Below are 22173 nucleotides of genomic sequence, written 5' to 3'. Positions count from 1 at the left end.
CACTACAAAAACAAACAATGGATCTAATTTTCAATATACAAAATTTTCAGTTATTGACTTGGTCCTTACTGACAGAAGAAATCTTTCAAGCGCACGGCCTAAATTGGCCTGTGACAAATCTTCCAGTTGTCAATTTTCGTTCTCAGCGGCGAGAAATGCCATTACCAAAGCCACTGAATACGTAACTTTCGATTTTTCTTTTCGTATTTTGGTTTTCTTCCCCTTCTAGGAAAGTTTGAACGTCACTGTGTGTAAGCAATACAGATTTTTCAGTGTTTTAGCAGTCATAACTCGAAAAAAATTCCGACAAACGACCTTGAATTGAGAATGGTGAAGGCTTTGCCGCTCATTCATTAGAGTAGAGTGGTTTAGCAAGAGGACGGGAACGTCATTTCAGAACGGCACGCGCAGCAAAAATGCCGAGAAGAAACTGGGTCGAGAACGCCGTCGCGTTGTGTTGAAAAGTGACTTAGCAGTCGTTTCAACGAACCGTCCACGCTATATTTGTTCTTTTGTTTCGTTCTTGAATATCCTAACCTTGGCTCTTTAGGATCATTATCAGCTTTGAATTTTTTCGGTTTCGTAGACCACTCGAAGGACAACGAAATTATCCTCTTTGAGGGTGTAACAAGCACAAACCGAGGATAGTTTACTACAAGTGAGTAATTAATATGAATCCGCATGGGCGGTTAAACTTTGAAATTATTCCATTCTAGTCTCGAGTCTATCAGATTTTGAAGCCCACTAAATATTTTTTTTTCTATGATTTGTATCGCTGTCATTTCGTTTCGTGCTTCTAGATTTTAGCACTACTCGTTTTTCTTCATAATTTTGTAAAGTATAATTTGGAATTTAAATCGTCGCGGTTTTTTCCCTTGTTTACTGAATATTCTTCTCAATCATGACGGTACACCTCTTTTGAGCACCACCCTCTTAGAGTTGCAATGCATTTTGAACGGAGTTATCAGAAGTTATGACGAAAACATTTAGAGATCAAGCGACCCAACGATGGAGTTGTTTACAATGAGTTCCCGTTTAACTATGAACAAATGAAATGCACTCAAACTAGTCACCAACGAAACGGTTAGACTGAGGAATCAGACTTCGTTCCTGTTTTATTTTTGTTTTTGTTTAATTTGATTTTTTTTTAACGAATAAAGTCGTTCAAGACTGAATCAAATTAATAGATTTAGAAAGCCGTGCCGAAATCAAGTTGATTGTTATTTTCTTTCGTAGATGACTTTCTTGTCTTAGTTTTCACCGGCGCTGATCAAAAACTAAAGACATAAAAAAGTGCAAAACCCGAGCTATTCTCAAATTTTTTTTATCTCTGACTTCAATTCGCAGAACAGTTTTTAGTCACGGTTAGAATGACAATGACAACAAATAACAATGAATAATATAGCAGGTAACCTTCGTGTTGTTTCATTTTGATAAACTTCAACATGAAGCAAGCTTAATTTATTGATGACATGATTCACGATAAAATTAACAGCAACCATTCTTGGAGTTTTCATACATGGTTTAAGAAATGTATCAAAGAAAAGCCCTTACGTTGCTTAAAGCCACGCTCAATTACAAAAGGTAACTGAGTCCTAAAATCTTAGATCGCTTGCTGACGATCGTGTTTCCTTTCGGGAATCCAGAATAAATGTAGCGGTAAACTTTCACAAATTCACCGAATAAAATAAAGAAAGTAACCTGGTTATATTGGAAATGAGTTCTGAAATCATTCCAAACAGTATCATCTCGTTTATGAGTACACAATAAACGCAAATACTTGGCGTTTTGATCACGACGGGAAAACCAGCGAAATGACGTCCTGAACTTGATGGGGAGAACGGCAACGCTAACACCGGAAGTCGAAATAGAGTCGTGTCCAGATTATCCGCGCGCTTTCCCGTTCTGAAATGACGTTCCCGTCCTCTTGCTAAACCACTCTAGTGATTTGGCAAGAGGACGGGAACGTCATTTCAGAATGGGAAAGCGCGCGGATAGTCTGGACACGACTCTATTTCGACTTCCGGTGTTAGCGTTGCCGTTCTCCCCAACAAGTTCAGACCGTCATTACGCTGGTTTTCCTGCCGCGATCAAAACGCCTGGAATTTGCGTAAATTGTGCGCTTATAAACGAGATGTTTGGAATTATTTCAGAACTCATTTCTGGGATAACCTGGTCCCTTCCTTTGGTTTATTCGGTGTATTTTGGGAAAATTTAACGCTCCATTTATGCCGAATTCCCGAAAGGAAACACAATCGTTGGCAAGCGCCGGATCCAAGATTTTAGGACTCAGTACACTTGTAATTGAGCAAGGCTTAAAACGCGAAGGGCTGCTCTTTGATACATTTCTTTAATCCTGTATGAAAACTCTAAGAATGGGACGCTGTTAATTTTATCATGAATCAATTCATCAATAAATTAAACTTGCTTCATGTTGAAGTTTATCAAAATGAAATATCACGACGCTTACCTACTGTATTATTCAGTGTTATTTGTTGTTATTGTCGTTTTTACCGTGATTGAAAACTTTTCTGCGTATTGAAGTCAGAGATGAAAAAAATTGAGAATAGCTCAGGTATGCACTTTTTTATGTTTGAAATTTTTGATCAGGACCGGTGAAAACTAAGACAAGAAAGTCATGCTCTCGCTTCGAAATAAAATGACAATCAACTTGATTCGGCACGGCTTTCTAAATCTTTTAATTTGATTGAGTCTTGAACGACTTCATTCGTTTAAAAAATAATTAAATTGAACAAAAACGAAAAAAAAAACAAAAAAAAAACAGGAACGAAGTCTTACTCCTAAGTCTAACCGCTTCGTTGGTGACTAGTTTGAGTTAATTTCATTCTTTGAAGGATAAACAAGGACTCATCGTAAACAACTTCATCGTTGGGTCGCCTGATTTCTACATGGTTTCGCCATAACTCCTGATAATTCCGTTCAAAATTTATTTCAACTCTAAGAGGGTGGTGCTCAAAAGAGATGTACTGTCATAGTTAAGAAGAATATTCAGTAAACAAGAGGAAACACGACGACGATTTCCAAATTATTCTTTACAAAATTATGAAGAAAAACGAGTAGTGCTGAAATGTAGTAGCACGAAACGAAATGACAGAGACGCACGCTATGATTTGAAATCATAGAAAAAAAAAAACTATTCAGTGGGCTTCAAAATTTGATAGATGAATCAGCAGACTTGAGACTAAACTGAAATGGACTAGTTCCAAAGTTTAATCGCCCATATGGATTCACAGTTAACAACTTACTTGCCGTATCTATAACTATCCTCTCTTTGCGCTTGTTACATAACTCTCAAAGAGGATAATTTCGTTGTCTTTAGAGTGGTCTATAAAACCGAAAATTTAAAGGTGATGGGGATCTTTATAAAGCTGAGGTGATGATTCTCGTTGCAATAACTGCTAAATCACTTATCAACACAACGCGACAGCGTTCTCGACCCAGTTTCTTATCGACATTTTTGCTGCGCGCGCCGTTCTGAAATGACGTTCCCGTCCTCTTGCTAAACCACTCTACTTTGCTCGGCGGTAAACGCGAATTAGCTTGATGTCTACCAAATTTCCGACCAGATAACAATTGTTTCCAACTTTTGCGCTTAACAAATCTAGTGGCAATGATATAGAATAACATTCATTCAGAATTCTTTTAAAAATCTTATTTACTTGGGAACGAAGAGCATAAAGTGACTCTCATCAACGCGGCTTCTTAATACTAAAGTTCATGAAAATTTTCTTGTGTGTTCACTATGTAGGTTGTTTTTGACAGGTTTCAGCATTTATAGAACTCGCTTTGGATTCTAGAGATGACTCTGTGAAAGCTTTGATTAAAGGAAAGGCAGTGACAAATAATTTTAAGTAACGAGAAAACAATTGATCGCGAGTCTAAAAATAGGTTGACGACAGGTAAAACTGCGTCACATTTCACGACTGAAACCTAACCAACTGAGATCTATCCCATAAAAAAAGCTTCCATAAACAATGAAAAATGTGTTTTAGGCTTGGAAACTTTACTATGCGTTAGTTTACTATCGCTGTGGCAGACCATTTCTGACCCCAAAGTTCACGCCCTATGCCTTGTCAAAATTGAGGAAATCTTATTAATTAGAGCTTGTACTTTCATTCTGCGTGCATACTTCTGCATCAGTTTTTATATTTTCTGGCTGGGTTCTTGGTGCCATATCATTCATTTAGACGTTGTGCTCTTAGCACTTCTCACCGGCAGTGCGTATTTTGGGCAGCTTTGATTACTTTATCATGAATTGATTACCCTTTTTCATTGGTTTTCCGAGAATTAGCAACTAAATAAACTAAATCAGAGTTAGTGTTTTTTTTGTCTCACCGACAAACCGCTTTTGTTTTAAGACAATAAAACGCGAAAAGCTTGTAAATCAATTGCAACTGACAGCTTTTCTCGTGTTCTCCCAACATTCCGCTTGGATTTGTCACATTACAAAACCCTGCAAAATATGTGGTTCCCTTACATAAGAGGCATACAAGACTCTTCTAGATAAATATGAAATGAAATCTAACTCATTGATAAGCGTAGCCTCCAGAGTGAGAAAGATCATCCAGGACCTTTCTGTGTACGAAGCGTCACTTGTTTATTGTTGTATGAGATCTTTAGTGTCAAATTTTAATGCAGGCCTTATTTCAACCATTTGCATCAAGTGAACGACGTAGTTGAAAAAATGATTTTCTGAGCAGTTCGTGCAAACGTCGAGTGGTTGATTTATTAAATTATTCGAAGTCAAATTGAGAGATCCATCTTGATATAAATACTGTTCTGCAAAATGAAAGTGGTTAAATGTATCTATCAAGGAGTTTCGCCAGACTATTTCCTTACAGGGCGAATACTGACTACATTATCGATGTAATACATGTGCTTTTCTCAGTTGATGCACTGATACAGTAAAACATACAAATATTTCTATAGCGTTTACATGTTTCTGTCGTTTTCCGGTTCCCTTGCACTTAAATGTAATGGCCTTGAGAGCCCAATATATAAGCGTATAAACTTGTGCCGGTAGTTGGTTGTGACTCTCTCTATCGGATATGCAAGTAAAGAAAATAAACTGATCTTGTACAAAATTCTTAGCTTTCTTCAGTCAGCGGGCTGAGAGATAAAGGGTTTTTGACAAATAACCCTTAATCATACAAAACGAAACTGTAAAACGTACCACGTGTGTATCACATTATAATAAAGTCAGTCATTTTATATTTTCATATTTCTTCATCATCATTGGATTTTATTCTGATATAAGAAACCTGCCCGATACTAAATACCGATACCATGCTTTGGCGTGGTGGTTGAAAGATGTTTGGTGAAAGGAACTTGAAATTTGGCTGTGTTAATTCTCCGGTACGTGCTTCTCTTTTATTCCGTGTTTCTCAGAACAAGACACCTCCTTGTTTAGGTATGCAAAAGCTGCACTAGAGGCAATTGATACTTGTGGGAAATAGAAGTGATGTGTGCCAAGAAATTGAGGATTTAACCCTACATCAAACCAGCATCCCGGAAGAGTAATCCGTTACAATTCCAATCACTTCTTGCTGGTGAGGGAGCAGGATCTCGTAGAATTGAAGCACAATTTAATTAACTGATACTTGCTGTGACACTACCGTTTGTGTCACGTTCTTTACAGTGCTTAAAAGTTATTTTTATGTGTTAATTAACCTTGCTTTCTTTTCATGAATTCAATTTTGTAATTTCCCCTTTTTACCATTTTCCACACTTGTTCCTAAATACAACCAGATGCTCGAATGCAAGGTTTTAATTCTAACGATCTCATCCTTCTGACAGCATCAAAGATAGTCTGTAATAAATCAGTGAAATGAAATTAAACCCTAACGTTAGGGAATGAAAACGGGGTATGGAACACCTCGTACTTTGACGAACAGAAAAATAGACCGCTCAGAACGAAATTAAATACCCACTTCTTTCAATTCTCTTTTAGGAGAGCAGAGGGAGATAGGAGAGAAAGCAGCACTGGCATGTAAATATAATCATAATTCATTTCTTATAGACAAGTAGAAAAAGGTTACGAAAGTTGCTATCCCTATGGGTTGAAAGTTGTCACTTTTCCAGCTTTTTTTCAACCAGGTTGCTTTCGCCCTTAAAGCTCCCAAGAGTTATTTGCATTTGATTTTCCCTTGCAATGAACCATTATAGGTATAGGTCTAAAGAATCGAAGAACTAATCGCGTAGGAGAAATTGCGTCAGTCTTTTACAAATTCTCATCGTAATTGTCATTAGAAAATATATGAAGACCAGTGAGGAGAATTATATTAAAAGAAATATGTCAATGTTTGAGTTAGTTCGACATTCCCATCCGGTTTTTTTAGTTCAAGGAAGTGTTACACGTCATGATTCAGAATATTTTGAGGTTGCCTCTTTATTGATTTGCTGTAAGTATCAAACCTGTGGAAAGAGAAGCATGCACACTTGAGGAGTAAAGGGTTTTGATTAAGAACACAACATGGTGATTGAATGAGGTCTTAAACCTCCACTACTCGATTAGGGTACTGCCATATATGAAAGAGAATTCGCCAGTAACTTTTGTGACTTATCATAAGTCCACTTTCAGTACCTCCACTTTGTCATTTTTGTTTTCTCTAGTCTTCTCTCATCGTGAGTTGATGGCTTTACCGTCAGCAATTCTTCTCTTTTTAACTTGCAAAGCAAAGAGGATTAAAATGTTAGTAAAGTAACGAGATGTGCAAAATCAGCACACCCCGATACTCTTATTCTTGAAATACAAGCGGGGCTTTTAGTAGTGATTTTGCTCAAACGAGAATGTGATCTAGTAAGTCGATGAGGCAAAAATTATCCACATTCGTTCAAGTGTTTCTTCAATTTGATAAAAAAAGTGAAAACTGCCACAGCAATCATAATTTCTAGACGAAATAAAAGGCCGAGAACGTAATGATCAAGCTAAAAGTACAACATTTGTAAGATTGATTTGGGATCAAAACGCTCATTGGCTGCTATTAGGGAGGGTTTAGTAGACTCTATCCTTCATTCCTTGTAGATTGTGAAAATAACTGCACAAGACACGACCAAAAACTGAATAAAAACTCGTGGCTAGGCGCTGTACATAGACTTTTCATTTTTCCTATGAATTTCCATTTTAAAAGTTAATTTCTTTAATTATCATGGTGATTATATTTTCTTTGCCAGCTGTAGGTAATCAACATATCTCTATCATTCACTGGAGAGTTATTAACCTCGAAACGACCTCAACTCCTTCATACTGGATCCAGACTTCATTCATCCGGTAAGAAAACGTTTGTTATTGACAACTAAATATATTGTAAGTTTGCTGTTTCCGCCGAAGTGAAGCTACAATATATTTAACTAGTTTGGTTAACTATCCTTTCCAACTCATACTATCTCGATTGAATTGCTCTTTGAAAGGTCACACGAAAGACAGAAGCGTATATTTGAATCTTTTAAAAACAAATTAATATATAAATTTAGTCTAGAGAATGTTTCATCATGGAAACCTTACGCCTAAGCCTGCATGTATCTATTTTTAAAGAATGAATTTCGAAATTGAAAGAAGGAATGCAGACGCAAATCCGCTTGTGATCTTTTTTCAGTGAAATAACAAAACCTCCCTTTTTATCTCCCGCCCCTGGCCACTCGTTAAAGGAGACGGCATTTCTGCTCTTAAAAGGCGTGGCTTTTTTTCACTCAAATGATATTGTATCGGTGATCTCTTGTGTTTTGTGTGCTTGGATGCTATCGTTACTGGGTTACGTTAATCAGCTGTGCAGGGAAAATCGTTCATTCTAGGTGCCCTTGAGCAAGAAGCGGATATTACTAATGCAATTAAAATTTCCTATCTTTACAAATGATTTCCTCAGAGCATCTTTAGGTGAAAGTTTGAAGTGGTTCCTCTAAATAAATTAGTTGCTGTTAATCAAATGCAGCATTTCAAAGAGGGAAAGAGATCAAAGAGCGATCCTTAAGGGATATTGGATCTCATGACTCGAAAAAGTCGAGTGCTTCATACACCAAATGTTTTAAGCGATTTTATTAGAGATAAGACAATGTTTAGCCCCGTGATGGGATGATTTTTGCGGATATCGTGTTAAAAGGAACCTAATGGAAAGAGAACTTATCTTTGCAAATTCAACAGGAATAACAAGAAACATCTTCCGCTTGAAACGGTGATTCATTTTAATTGATAAATTAAGGACAATGATTTCCAATTTCAGTCTCGAAAGAAAGAAAATTAACCATTAATGAGATTGGAGTTTGACGTTTTTGAAAACAATGGCGCCCCTAAGAGTGCTTGTTCGTCGGAGTGTCTTTTAGGCCAAGAGCACTGTTCTCACGCATTCAGGGTTGCTCCGAAACTCGACCAATATTTTAACTGTTGATTCCAATCGCCTTTTTTTTTTTTTTTTTTTTTTTTGACAACTCTTTCAAGATATTATGCGCCAATGGTGTTAAAAAGGAAAGTAAGTATAGAAAAAAAAAAGAAAAAAAGAAAGAGACCGAAGTAATAGAGGAAGAAAACACTTAAAATCTTACTGCTGCCGTGTTCTTTATATCGTTTGCATCAACCGCGTGATGGAAACAACTGACTTTTTAAAATTCTTCACATAACAACAAAAAGCAAAAGTCCGGGAGGCTTTGTGTGTGGTGGTGTATTAAACACGCTGAAATGAGATGCTTCACTTTTTTTCGACGAAATTACTAATGTGGTTATATAATTATTTTATTGTCTTCTGTGCCACAATGTATTTCTCAATTTGAAAAGAATTCAAAGCGCAATTTCCTTTGGCTCCTTCGTAATTGTTCTTTCGTTAAAGTTATCTCCTCTGGAAATTGATGAACTCACGTCTCAGATTTTCAATTTAACAATGAGGAAAACTGAAACGCGAAATTCTGACGGCTTTGGTACCTCTGAGAAGAGAAAAGGAATATGAAAGAAAACGTGCTGTTGGTTTGAAAATTCGAGAATCTCCAAACCGTTTTTCCATCCTAGATGTGCTTCTCGATCCGCCCCTTTCTGTTGATGCTCTCTTAATGACATGGTGTTGGCATTAAGTTCCTTTCTTTTACCTAAAAAACTGTAGATCGAAGAAAGGTAGGAAATCCTTATGTATGCACTCTGGTTTCGAATCTAGTTAAAGGGATATGGTCATTTTTAACTTTTGAAAATACAAAAGATGTAAATGTGTCATCACGTTGTGACTGAAAAGCCCTGTTGAAGGGAGTCTCAATAAAGTATGTATGTAAATATAAGTTTGCTACTCTGTACCAATAAGGCGGTTAAACGTGACCCAAAATAACATTATGTATGATTATAAGTTGTTATCGAAGTATCTTCCACACAACGAAAAGGATAACTTTATAGTAGAACATAAATTTGCGGTTTCCTTTATTAGTAAGATTCATTAACTGAATTCCCCCAAATCACTTCTACTACATGTGCGATGCTGATAGCGCGTGCGAGATGTCAGGAATATCATGTTAAGTATATGGAAGCTGTTTAATCGTAGCAAATAACAAGGTGGTATTTGGCCCGTTTCGAATTTCATTAAAATTTCAAACTTTATTTATTGCAGCATGTTCGTCGAATATTCTTTCTTTTTGTTAGTGGGCCCCGCTGATTAGCGAAACCACAAAATATTTCGGAAACCCTCAAAATGATATCGGGAGTGTTTTCTAGATGTCTTCATCTGAGATTTTTATATTCAAAAATATACATACCACTGCTCTCTTTTCGCTAGTGAGAATTTATTATCTCTTTCGGATTAATCTCAAAAATTTCAGTTTAATAAGCACAACATGGTTGTAGATCAGAAGGGAAGACTTAAACTAGAAGAAAAATTTTCAACGGAACCGGTTACGCCAATACGGGCGCAAAGACATTTTCGTTGAAAGTGATTCATCGTGATTAAAAAAAGAAATAGCAAGGGACACTTTTCAATTTGCGCTGTCATTAAATTTTGATACGTTGAGAGGGAAACTAGCTATATGTTTTTGTTTACTTAGCTCACATTCTTACTCCACGTTTTGATTACTTTCGGTTTTTACGTAATTTTTCCTTTTTTGGGAGCAGTTAAAGGTTGAAATCTAGATTCGAAAGAAAATGTTTTTATAGATATATTAATACTCTTTCGTTTCCTTCTCATTTGCGAGAGTCGTGAATTCTGTGAAAACAACAGATGGCCATTACATCTACATAAGCGAAGGGAACGACTTTCTTTTGTCTTGCCAAAGGAAATGTTGTACTTTGATAAATGAAATTTATCGCCCCTTTATTTGTCCGTAATTTGCGAGCGTTTATTCTTTTGAAAGATCGAAGACGTGATATAAAGGCAGGATGATTTGTTAGCTGTTGAGGATTCGAAGATTAGAGGGTGAACAAGTCGGAAAAACGGAGCAATAAAACACGACGGGACAAGTAATTACATAGATTGAAAAATGATCAGGACTTTGTCTCGCTAATTCAAACAATAAATGTAATAAAAGAAGAAAAAAAAGAGAGTAGCAGGACGCAAACGCGAAAAATATTCTTAAAAACTTATCAGACGGGCTTATTCTAAAGTCTGTGTACTAATCCCAAGTTACACCAAAGCTTTGAAATATATTTACTTAAAAGATAGGTATCTTTCTGAGAACGACTCGGAAATTGTCCTAATTTTAAGGTTTTTGGCAGTAATGGAAAGAGAACAGATCACAATAGCAATGATAAATCTGGTGAAGATGTCGTATTTAAAATAGAAATAGTAGAAATTTCCGTGGATACAGAAAAGCCGTTAATGCGAATGCTATCAGTGTTAAGAGTATGCATGGCCACTGACAAACTAAATCGGTGTCGCTCACCAATCATGCAATGCATGTCATCCTTGCATCAGTACTACATTACTCTGTTCATCGTTTTGCCAAATTCACATTATCTTATTGGACACCAGACGATAAATAGTAAAGCTGTGCATCGTTACTAAGTAGACTAAAAACAAATGATTTTATCTAGTATCTTTAATAACCTTGATTCTTGGCATTGACAAATATTTTTCTTAAATCGTAAGTCAATTGTCCAACCCTTGCTTTCATACTCATACTCCCTCTTATTTATCATCATCTCAATGAAAACACGAGATATATTTTGAACGATTACAACTTAGGAAGCAAACGACCTAAAATGTTCATGAACGATATTTTCAACAACTCATCAACTATTAAAGGAAGATGTAGTACTTTTTGGACCGTGGAATAAAAGGAAAAGTCTTCCTAACGCCTACCAATTTCAACCTCGCGTTCTGATACTTGAGTTTCAGAAACCTCGTGGCGAGCTCGGCCGTATCATAGTATGCTAGATTCATTTGGGACTCTAAAGCTACCGAACAGTTTTTGTGTCCCAAGACAAGGTAGTTCAATGCCCTCCGAAAAATGCGTTTTCGTGCTGCTTGTTTCTCGGAGAACTCAACGAAGAGAGCATATTTTTAACTCACGCACACAGGTTTCAATGTCGTTTGTGAGTTACTCTTTGTTCTAAGCTGTTATTTAGGAAACAAATGTTTAGATATACGACCTCTTTGTAAAAGATCGAAGTCAGAAAATATTGTTAGTGAACTGCACAAATCACGAAATTGGAAAGCGTTGAAGTTACAACAGTTTAATTTTTAATTTCCTCCCTTTCAAGAAAACAACATTTTGATTTAAGTTGAATTGTTAAACCATTACCTGGTTTGATTTTTCGTGTTTTAGACTGCGTGGTATTTTCTCTTGCTTTCTAGATCTCTAGTCTCTGAAGTTTCAAAGGAATTTTCTACGGTCTGGTGACGATTGCTCTCAGCCCTAATTATGTCGACCTACGCGTTGAAATCACGAATTTATAGGCTATATACAGTCAAGATTTGAAAGGAAGTAAATGTTCTCCTACTTTTAATTATCATTATTATTTTGGCTTTTAAAAGGCACTGGTTAAAAACTGACTTTTGTATAGATGTATGGAATTTTTAGTAGTGGGCTCCCGCTTAGTTTTATTGAGTCTCTTTTGTGAGAATCATGTTTGAAAGTAGGGTCTAGATCGAGGAGTTTCTAAATAGCGTAAAAGTATCCTATCATAAAATTTTCCTTAATCTTTCAGATTTCGTGTTTAAAGAATAGTCGGACCAAAAAAATACAATTTTGACACCACCGAAACTTCGTGAAAACCTTTTTCATGAGGCGCTTTAGGCTAACTGTCTCACGCTTACTGTTTACTATAACCGCAATTAAGATCTAATGTATTCATTCTAATTGTTTGATTGTCAACAACACGTACGATGCATTCGCGATCAAGAAAGTATGAAAAAGGGCACTATTCTCTCAGTTACCGAAGGTACAGCAAAAACTAGTGCACGGTCGAAAATCTCGGAAAATATAGGCTATCATTGAAGATTCTCGCACTTGAAATGCTTGATTTATTGTATCAGTTAAACTTACCTGAAAACATAGTCGACTCTATTTCGGCGAGAAAATCAATTCCGTTGCCTGAAGGCGTAAAATTGTGCACATAAGTTAACCTTAGATTAAGGGACATCGTTTCAATCGTTGATCGAAACAATACTGATATTGTGCTCTACTGAAGTTACTTGAAATAGACAGAGGGCCAAACGAGGACCGTATCGATAGTTTTGAGTTTCCTTGTACATAGTTTCGTTTTGAGGGTGAAATTGTGAGAAATTCAAGAGATAACTTAGGTCACGTAGGATAATTCTGATTTGATGTGCATTTACTCCACAGTTCCTCGACTCAGCTCAGTGGCTTGTGTATGGGGTCCCAGGGTTTCTCAGTTTGAGCTGTAACTTTTGTTGTTTTAATATTGGGAAGCCAAATAATAAAATGAGCTCGTTTGGTTCAGCGTGAACTGTTGTAATCCTGGTTGTCGCTGGATATGAACTGTATGAACTCCGCATTTCGTTTTCCAGCTTAATTCTGTCCAGGAAAGGTTTTTGATGAAGAAGATACCCTAGCCAGAAAAACAAAACTAGACTTCTTAATTTCTGGAAAGAAAAGAAAAAAAATACGCAAGTAATTTTTGTGTGGTGTAATGCTCCCTCTTTCTACAGGAAATTGTCTGTGTCAAATTGTCTTCCTACGACTTGTACATATCTTCCCATCAGATTCCGTGGTTTGAAAATTCTCACGATCCACCCTTATGAAAAAACCGCATCTCAAAAAGAGTCCTTTTTTAGACTTAATTCATCCGGTCACAAGGATAAGCCAACGCTTTTTGGAGACATAACCAGTATATTGTTTATTTGTTTCATATAAGAAATTGGTTATTAAACTTTTTTCGACTTCACTTTTCTTTTTATCGGGTTCTGTTTATTACGTAATTTAGGCTCCTTTGCCTATCTAGTTTGAGTTTGACCGTAATCTTTTAAATGCCTTTTAAATAAATGATAGTATTGCAATATATAAACAGATACCTAGTGAAGTTTTTGCAAACAGGATTTTTAATTATCTTCACAAGTTTAAAACCATTATTACTTGTGTTCCACTTTTTGTTAATATTAGGAAAGTACTTTGTAGAGTGTATTCTGGACTTTTCGATCTGTAAGCCCCCGGAGGGATATGAAATCAACGGTTGTTATCTCAAATGATCCTATACATAGGCCAAGCATTTTAGGTGATTATTTTCAAGTTTTACTTCAAGTAGAACTACTTTTTGATCGTTAGGAATTTTCGTTTCAAGAATGCGAGCTATGAGTTCCCTTTGTAGCCGTGCGTGATTTACAGAGCCTGAAATGCTGTCCACTTGTAAGGGTCAATGATTTCGACCCCATTTGGATGACTTAGCGAATAGGAATCTATATTAATCGTTTGCTTTCGTCATCTAGGGCGAATTAATCAACAGTGGAACCTTTTGCAGAGGCTCCGGCTATTTTTATCATATTTCAGCTCTAAAGAGCAATCTACCAACGCAGAGCTATATATCGTTGTGTTTAGACCGCAATTTGTGCGTGTGAACTGAAATAATCAGCGATGAATTACAATCTCATTAGTTACCTTAGATCGTGGTGTCCATTCAGGTTAAGTCGATTCGTAAGTCATCCGAGTAAGTGGATTTGCTGACAGCTTTTACACGAGTGTCTTTTGAAAAACAACCGCAAATACAAAGGAAATGGATTGTAATGTCAGTACGGAAAAATTGTTGGTCTAAACTTTAGTTTATTTTCCTCTCACGGGATCACCACAGTGCAGCTTACACACATAACTCTAGCTGATGCTAAGCTGCGAAAATCCATCTGATCTTGAGAAAGGGTTTTATAGCCATTCTCCGCCTTCGACTTTCAATCTGACAATGGCTAATTTGTTGTATATACAAAATCCACTGGGCGCTTTTATTGTAAACTGCTGATTAAATTAACGAAAAATCCCTTTTGTTTTACATAAACTGAAGATTACAGTGGACGACTTTAGTCAAGAAACGAAAACTTTTTACTGAGACTCTGGGAGGTACGGATGTTGAAATTTGGCATGAATGAATTTACGAGGGCCTGGAGCACAATACATTTACATGAGGCACGTTCACAGGAAAAGAGAGAAATTAGAATTCATTCCTTTCCATTTCGTTTCGACACAAAAGTTTTAAGTCGAGCTATTGTTCTCTTTGCTGATAATGTCTTCTCAGGAGAGCATTTTCGACACCTTGCTTGTCAACCTGTCGTCATTAATCATTCGCAAATACTAAGTGCGTTATGTAAATAAGGTTGTCTTGTTTGTGCTTATGGGGGCGCGATTTTTCCATTACCTTAACCGACCAGTAGAAAACGCTAAAAAGAATCTCATTTCCATTTGCCACAATAAAAGTGTGTGTTGACGTGTGATAAATTTCGGAAGCCACGCAAACGTTATCTATCTTCTCTTTTAATTTCGTGACACCTGTTGTCAGTGTTTGCTAAACTCGGTCATGAGGTAAACTCTTTTTTTCGAGCGGAGATCACTTTACTTGCTGTAAACCCTGTGCACAGTTAAGCCTACACGGTGTAAAAACCGTGATGAGAACGTAAGCCCTTGATTTAGAAGCCAAACAATGCCCGTTTTCATTTTTGCGTTCCACAAATGGTCGACGCAGCCTGCATAACGATCGCTGAAGAGTCCAATTGTCAATGGCATAATAACGCTCCACCCATTTTTGAACAGCGAATAATACTTTGCTTTTTATAGTTCGCTTGAATGAATTCACAATATAATTAGATTTAGACTTCAAGAGTCAGCAAATTACAGATTAAAAGTGACTTCTCCCAAGAGGATAGTCATTAACTATTAATTGAGCTAGCAAATGTACGTAACACAGGAAATACATAAATTCACGAAAACAATGGGCCCACTAAAAGACTGTCCACATCGTTACGTAGGGGTATAAATACTCGCGCGGAAGCGAAATCTGTCAGTCAGATGCGTCGAGGATGAAGGTGTAAAACACCTCGAAACAGGTTTCAAGTTAGAAAAGAATGGACGGTGCTATGAGTACGTTTGGTCTGCCACCGTTCGACATTGGTCAAGATTTTAGTATTCCGCCTCATTTACGCAACCCGGAAAATTTTAATGCTCGCTTTCCCAATGCACGTTTTCCCAGCGCAATTTCGAACATTTTCAGGGCCGGAGATTACGCCAGCAAAAGCGTTAGTGACGATCATGGCGGTCGCCACATGGATATGAGCAATGGAATAGAAGACATCTCCGAAATTGGAGACAACGAGCTGCCCATTTCTGTGGCCGCTATGAATGAACCTTATCTTACCTCGGGGACTACGACGCTTGGATGCACACAACAACAACACAGTTCTTTACACACAACGATTCCGCCGCTGCAATCGTCCAATTTTTTCTCCGACCCCGTCACTTCTGAAGCGGACTCTTATTCGAGGGACATGCCATTCGCGAGCCCTATGGATTTCAATATAAAGAACGAACAAGAGCCTCGATTTCACCTAAATCCAAGTTCTGCTATCTCAAGCATATCGAGTGCACTACAGCCCAACAAACCAAACATCATGCGTTCGATTTACGGCCCCAACTTAAATCCCTCTTTCCCAGATCCAGCCTCTCAGTCGATGTACACTTACATTCATCAAACGCCGGTAAGCAACGATTCAAAAGCGCCGCAGTTTTACCGACCGTTTCCCGGCTTCCCGCCTTTTGATACGCCAGAATCCATTCAGGACAATCACGGCTTTTCAAAGTCAGACGACAGCCGAATTTTTTCCCCGGTTCCCAGCAGTCACAGGCCTCAGATTATCGACCGTCAAAAGCCACAAGGCACCAACCGAGCGGACGCTCACGACGTTGAAGATGTTGACGATGCTAACCGTTGTAAAAACACAGTGGAAGGTACTAAAACGTCAGTTCGTCGCCTCAAGAAGTGGTACAAAGACAAGTACGGCAAATCTATCGACATGAACACTGTTACACGCCAAATGGCTCTAGAAATGTTGAAAGATTTCTTTCTCGAAATTCGCGACACGCGGCCAGGTAAAGAAGGAAACGAATACGAACCTGTGACACTGACAACGTACAGAAATGGTCTGAGGAGATATTTCCTCGAAAGAAAGTGTCCACCCGCTGTAGAAAACTTCGATTTGGCCGATCGAGAATTCGATGTAGTCAACTATGGCCTGGTCTCAAAGAGGAACGAGCTCAAGCGCAAAGGAAAAGGAAACCACCCAAACGTGGTTGAAAGCATTACCGAAGAGCAGTTAGAGAGAATGTGGGCCTCGGGAGCTATTGGAGTGCACGCACCGAGACCTTTATTACGACTCCAGTGGTGGATTAACACAGTCAGTCATGGAATAAGAGGACGCATGGCCCACCATGACCTAAGCATCGATGACTTTCGCATCTCTCGCGGCCCAGACGGCAAGATCATAATTGACCACATGAAAGCTGGGAACAAGAGACCAAGGGCGGACGAAGAGAAAGACAACCCTAGAAGCAAGAAAAAGTGCAAAGCCCGGGTAGCAGCCACCGATGGAAGCGAACGAGATCCCGTACGTGCGTTCGAGGTGTACCTCCGTCACCGTCCACCTGGTATCTCGTCGTTTTATCTCACCCCCAAGCACAAGCCTAAGGGAGATATCTGGTTCAATAAAGTGCCCATGGGCAAAAATTCTATCGGAAGAATCATGAGGGAAATCAAGGCAATTGCTGGGATAGGATAATTTTCACTGGCTGAGAACTCTAATTCAATGAGAACTTTACTGCTGCTTCAAAGGTAGCAGAAGGAACTTTATGACCATTGCAAAGGTCAATCGCCTCGCGCGAGACTTAACATAGAGACGGTTTCAAACCATTTTCTTTGAACTGAAGGACTGATACACTCGTAAGTAAACACTACAAATGGCTTCTGCTCTTTTAAAGAAGAAATCTTGAAATTTTTTATATAAAATTATAAAATTTTATGCTATTAAGAGTAAGAGAATCAACTATATGCGATACACACATACAAATATATCTATATATAAAATAATGTTTTTGGTATATCATTGGGAAAAAGTTTATTAAGTAACAACTCGAAAACTGCTCATGGGATTTTCCATCATTTGCAAGAATTTAAACCTTAGTATTTAATATATTAACTATGTCAGTAATAACCTTTCAGTGCTTACTTAAGTTTAGTTCGCGTTGCCTTTCAGTGATCCATTTATTTCAAAAGGAAAAACTCACGAGGTTTGCGAGAATTCTCAAAAGTAAGATACAACCGCGTGGCTTTGAAACGCTTAATAAATTAAAATTTAGAGGATTTTAAACATAACGGAATTTCTCTTTGAGAGCATAGCTTTTTCACAGCGTCATGGAAGATCTCGTTTTGCAGCCAAAAAGATTTTAAATTGTAATGAATTCGTTATTGTCCTCGGGCGTTTTATCTTTTCTCCTTATCCATCAGGAGTTCAATGTGTTTTTCGATGCACAAACTCCTTACTAATCAAAACATTCTTGGCAAGTATCTTGTGGAAATGAATTATCTTGGAATATAGCTAGAATCTTTTTTTAACAAAGCTTTCTAAGAAAACTTTTAATATAAAAAAACATAACAAGAAAGAAAAAAGGGCCTTTCAAAAGGTCAACACAATTAGCTGTGAAAAAGGCGTTTCTTCACACACAGGTTTCATAGAACACCAAAATCTACAAAGGAGATTTGAAAAGTTGAAAGATAAGAGAATGTATTAGCTTATAACGATTTATTGTAATGAATATATTTTTTATCAAAATAAGCGAGGAGTGTTAAATTTTGTTCGCTAGGGCCATTTCGCACCATCGCCGCTTCCGCAAACGGCGTAGAAGTTCTTTAGTACTAGATTAAATTTCAGATAGGAGAAAATCGCCATGTAAATAGATTTATAGTTTCTTTCATTGCTTTACCTTGTGCCCACGAGAGCGTTTTATTAACTCTTAAGAGAACCCGACGAGCGGAAGGCAGTAGAAGCCGATCGTAGAACACAAATGTATTTAGATAACAGTTCACCATTGTTTAATAAAGAGATGGGACAAGACTACCTTTGTGTTAGTGATGTTAGATTACTCCTATCTTCGTTTGGATCAGTTTTACCGTTTTGCTAAGTAAAGGCTAGCAAAAGACCACTAAGAAGCGTGCTTTTACCGTTTGAAAGAATAAGTTTGCAATTGAGCTTTTTCGCAAATGCTTTTAAGAGCAATCGCTCGAGTTTTTACTCCAGGTTATTTAATCTCCTTGCCCTCATTCTTTCATGCCCATTTGAACAAATGAATTACTTCCATTGATGTACATTTTCACCATTTTACCTTAAAATTTCACCCGAAGAAATAGAAATAGTTGCACGGAATTAATTATCAGTTCCTTACGGTTTTTATTTATCCTCAAAGCCTTTCATGTTACTTCGCTTAAGGAATTTTATTTCTCGCAAATTAAGAAGGCGTTTACAAAGCTCAATTTTTGAAAGTTTACTCTCCAGGAACAGAAAACTGTAATGTCTATTTTAGGTTACGCTGTTCATGTAAATGATCTTGACGAGTTTGTTCGTTACATTGCGCTTGTTTCTTGAAAGCTAATCTTTAAAGGTTCGTCTAATCTACATAGTAAAGAAATAAAATTCTAGCTGTGTGAGTAAATTATTTGGGTTCTCGTGAGTAATTATGGAAGCTTTCGTGAGTTGCTATGATGTTGTTTTGGCTCCTATTACAAACACACGGCAACAGTTCCGTGACTTCTAAATTGCTCTCCGTCAAACCAAACTCCCTTTGACGCATGTCAAACCCGACGTCTTGGTGGCAATCGGCGCGCGCAACAAAGTGAGCCGAAACAAGTCCTGCCTCTTAGACAAGCAAAACTAGATCCAATATCGGCACGATTCCCGTGGTAAAATTTCATTTCTTTCGAGAGCGACCTAGCAGTTTTTCTGCATAAGCAATCTGCGGTCGCCTTGTATGGGAAGTAAAAGAGTAAGGAGTAAATTGTTTCAAGAGGGTGATTATCACTTAGATTACGATAATAATAGTTAGGAGTCGACCAATATAACGGTGGCACGGTTGACGTTTTTGCGGGTAGAGGAACCGGTATTTTTTTGTCATAATTGCATGCTTCCTTTAAAGTTCATTCTGTTTACGTGACTAAAGGTACTCCTAAGAGGCATACAAACTCGCACCTTTTGGAAAGCCACCCATATCGACACAATTAAACTTCGGCAAAGGAAAAGGATTTCACTTACAAAAATAACAAACAAGTGGGCAGGCGCAATCTGATAGGATTTTTTTTGCGGCAAGTTGAGAGAGATTCTTAAATTATGAATAAAGCTTTAAGTTTTCTGTTGTTCCCGCCCCTTGGCGTGCCTTCTCATTGTCCAGAGACAACTCTAGAGTAAGCACATAAAACGCGAGAGAGATTCACTGTACGCTTTGTAACTCTAACTAAATGGGATCTCCTTTCAGAGATGATTTTCTCAAGGCTTGTTCACTTTCGATTCTGCTATTGGTAACAAAAATCGTGATCATAGTAAATGATCGTGCTCCCAAACTACAGACAATGGGCTCTTCTAGTGGGTCGTTAAAGCGTGGGGCAATAAGTTGCGGCGACAATTTCACGCAATAAAATTCCCATCGTCCAATCAATGAAACACCTATGGACAAGATGTCTCGGTCCTTAACGAAAAAAAGATACCAAACGCAATACACATTCGCGGACTTTGGCTTCAAAGCACTGTCTCTATAACAACGCTCAAAACACTAATTTTAAGTTTTAAAAAGTGCCCTCATCTTGATGAAAAAGAGGCCAATTTTAAAAGTTACGTAATTGCGTTTCCATAAATATATACCTTGCGAAAAGGCAGAGGCCGCTTCTTTAGGAAAAAGATAAAATAGGCGATAAACTGCACTTTTAAAATTAGATATCCGGTGGTTTTCTGAGATTGCATCGTCGCAAATTATTTAAGCGATTTTTAAGTTATTTTTATCGTGGCAGGGGGTTGTGACTTGGTTAAAATTGCGTCCATTTCGTGCTTATTCTTGATTTTCCTTTAACTCCGTTAGTGTTGGAAGCGGAAAGGTTGGAAGATCAAACTGAAATCGTTAAAAAACTCGGTTTCTTTTTAGGCTCATAAGCATTAAATATTCTAAATTTTGCACAAGTGTCAAAAAAAGAGTGAGTAGGTAAAGACGTTCCCACTCCCATTTTTGTACCTCGAGGTACGCAACATAGCTTCACAGGTGTTGGTTGAAGACTCGCATTACAGATCATGATCATGTCTGCCTTACCGTTTGGTTATACATGGTAAATATATGTTTACAAGTGTGTATTTCTTTTTCCTGCTAAAATATTTAAGGATTTACGAGCTTCTATGTTAGCCTTTGTAGAGATCTTCAGCCGGGATTTGCAGCCCGAGGGAGTTTTGATATACGGAAGGTTTGTTAAATGTGTATCGTGTGCTTTAGTCTAATATAAAAGGCGATGCGTCTAGATGACGCGACCCACAGCCAATCTTTGGATATGGGTTGACGTAGGTGGGTAGATAATGATTCTCTGATTGTCAAGGATCCTGAAAGTCACTTTAAACTTGTTAAAGACGACTGTTACTTTTTAACTTGGATATTCGGTACCTCCAGAGTTACAAAAATATGGCTAAATAAACCTTTTTTATTGTCCACTCAACAACGATATAAATTTGGTTTGGTCTCTGTAATTTCTTTGTTGTTCAATGCAAGCTATGAAACTCCAGTACTGGTTTTTCCTTCGGATGCGTGCTTTAGCAGTCACAATATTCTGCCTGCATCGGAATCTTCTGGTGGAGAGAATGAGTGCATGATATTGAAAGATGTTAGTGGACATTTTAATTTTGTGCTATATATAGTTTAAGCACGAATATAGATGCTATAGTTTCCGAGACTCATGTCTGTAGGTCAAATAAATAGCAGAGACAGAGGCACTTAGCAATGTTGAGATCGAGCCTAATAGACTCCAACGAGAAAAGCAAACAGCAAAGTCAGATAAGATAAGGGATTTGGCTTTGGATGCCCAAAAAAATACTTGTGTTTACGATGTCTGTGACTGGAAAGTAAAGTGCAGTTGTTATATGGGAACGCGTGCATTAAGTGAACGATAAATCAAATGATTACCGATCACATAGTATTTCAAATTGGTTGGTCAGGTTTATTTGATATAGGGAAACTAGATGCTTGGCTGGGCAATAGAGAATATGATTACACTACGTGTCTTTTGGACATGTTTCGATAAAAATAAAGACATACATACACAAAAATGATTTAGGCACCCCACGTGTTGAAGTATCATTTGTGGTTTTCCTGTTCACCTCTGAATTAAAAAGAATGGAATTTTCCTTTGTGCTCTGGTTTTTAAGAATGATAGCTTTCCTCGGCTTTCTCTTGCTATTTTACTTTTGAAGTTTCTTCCAGAGCGGTCGAATCACCTCAAATGTAGTATTATTTGAGTTTTCTTTTAATGTTAGTTGTCCATAAACTAATAGGGGTGCCATGAGTAATAGAAGCTTGTGTATAGGAGGAAAGAAACTGAATATTCAGAGTGCTCTTGTTTTATATTTTCTTTTTCATATAAATCTATCTATTACCTGAATATCATAGACGAACCGTTTTCAGGATAATTAAAGCTGTGAGTAATACTCGGATACTCCGTGCTGTGATGCGAACTTTCAAAATTAT

At 37.6% G+C, this 22173-nt stretch overlaps 2 protein-coding genes and 1 long non-coding RNA gene across 7 annotated transcripts in view; 2 read left to right on the top strand and 1 right to left on the bottom strand.

Moving 5' to 3' along the window:
- The first annotated feature begins 5298 nt into the window (after positions 1 to 5298).
- Positions 5299 to 22173, top strand: part of LOC113671021 (uncharacterized) — a 36716-nt gene continuing 19841 nt past the window's right edge. The window contains exons 1-5 of one of the 5 annotated variants that reach the window (XR_016185981.1): positions 5319 to 5431; positions 5972 to 6010; positions 7195 to 7291; positions 11775 to 11904; positions 12766 to 12896. Coding sequence is in view for 3 of the 5 variants with exons in the window: in XM_089204371.1 (XP_089060497.1) it covers positions 5332 to 5431; positions 5972 to 6010; positions 7195 to 7291; positions 12766 to 12820 (291 nt within the window). In the remaining 2 variants the exon portion in view is untranslated. Of the gene's footprint in view, positions 5432 to 5971; positions 6011 to 7194; positions 7292 to 11774; positions 12897 to 22173 lie in introns of those variants that run through there. The other 4 variants (XM_089204371.1, XM_089204372.1, XR_016185980.1 and 1 more) reach the window with 4 other exon arrangements.
- On the bottom strand, positions 6385 to 12600 carry LOC149046926 (uncharacterized). The gene is made up of 2 exons (XR_016185982.1): positions 12466 to 12600; positions 6385 to 6687 (listed from the first exon to the last, which is right to left on the bottom strand). It is a non-coding gene; the product is annotated as an uncharacterized LOC149046926 (long non-coding RNA).
- LOC113671020 (uncharacterized) lies at positions 13858 to 18524 on the top strand. Its single transcript, XM_027187227.2, has one exon. The coding sequence runs from the start codon at positions 15483 to 15485 to the stop codon at positions 17187 to 17189; it is 1707 nt and encodes a 568-aa protein (XP_027043028.1). The 5' UTR covers positions 13858 to 15482; the 3' UTR covers positions 17190 to 18524.

This window comes from Pocillopora damicornis, chromosome 4 (genome assembly GCF_964200805.1).
Source record: "Pocillopora damicornis chromosome 4, jaPocDami1.2, whole genome shotgun sequence".
NCBI classification, from domain to species: Eukaryota; Metazoa; Cnidaria; class Anthozoa; order Scleractinia; family Pocilloporidae; genus Pocillopora; species Pocillopora damicornis.
This window is presented reverse-complemented; position numbering and strand designations above follow the sequence as displayed.

Bases quoted from the DNA above. Each gene is read 5' to 3' on its own strand.
- LOC113671020 (XM_027187227.2), top strand. From the start codon at position 15,483: ATGGACGGTGCTATGAGTACGTTTGGTCTGCCACCGTTCGACATTGGT.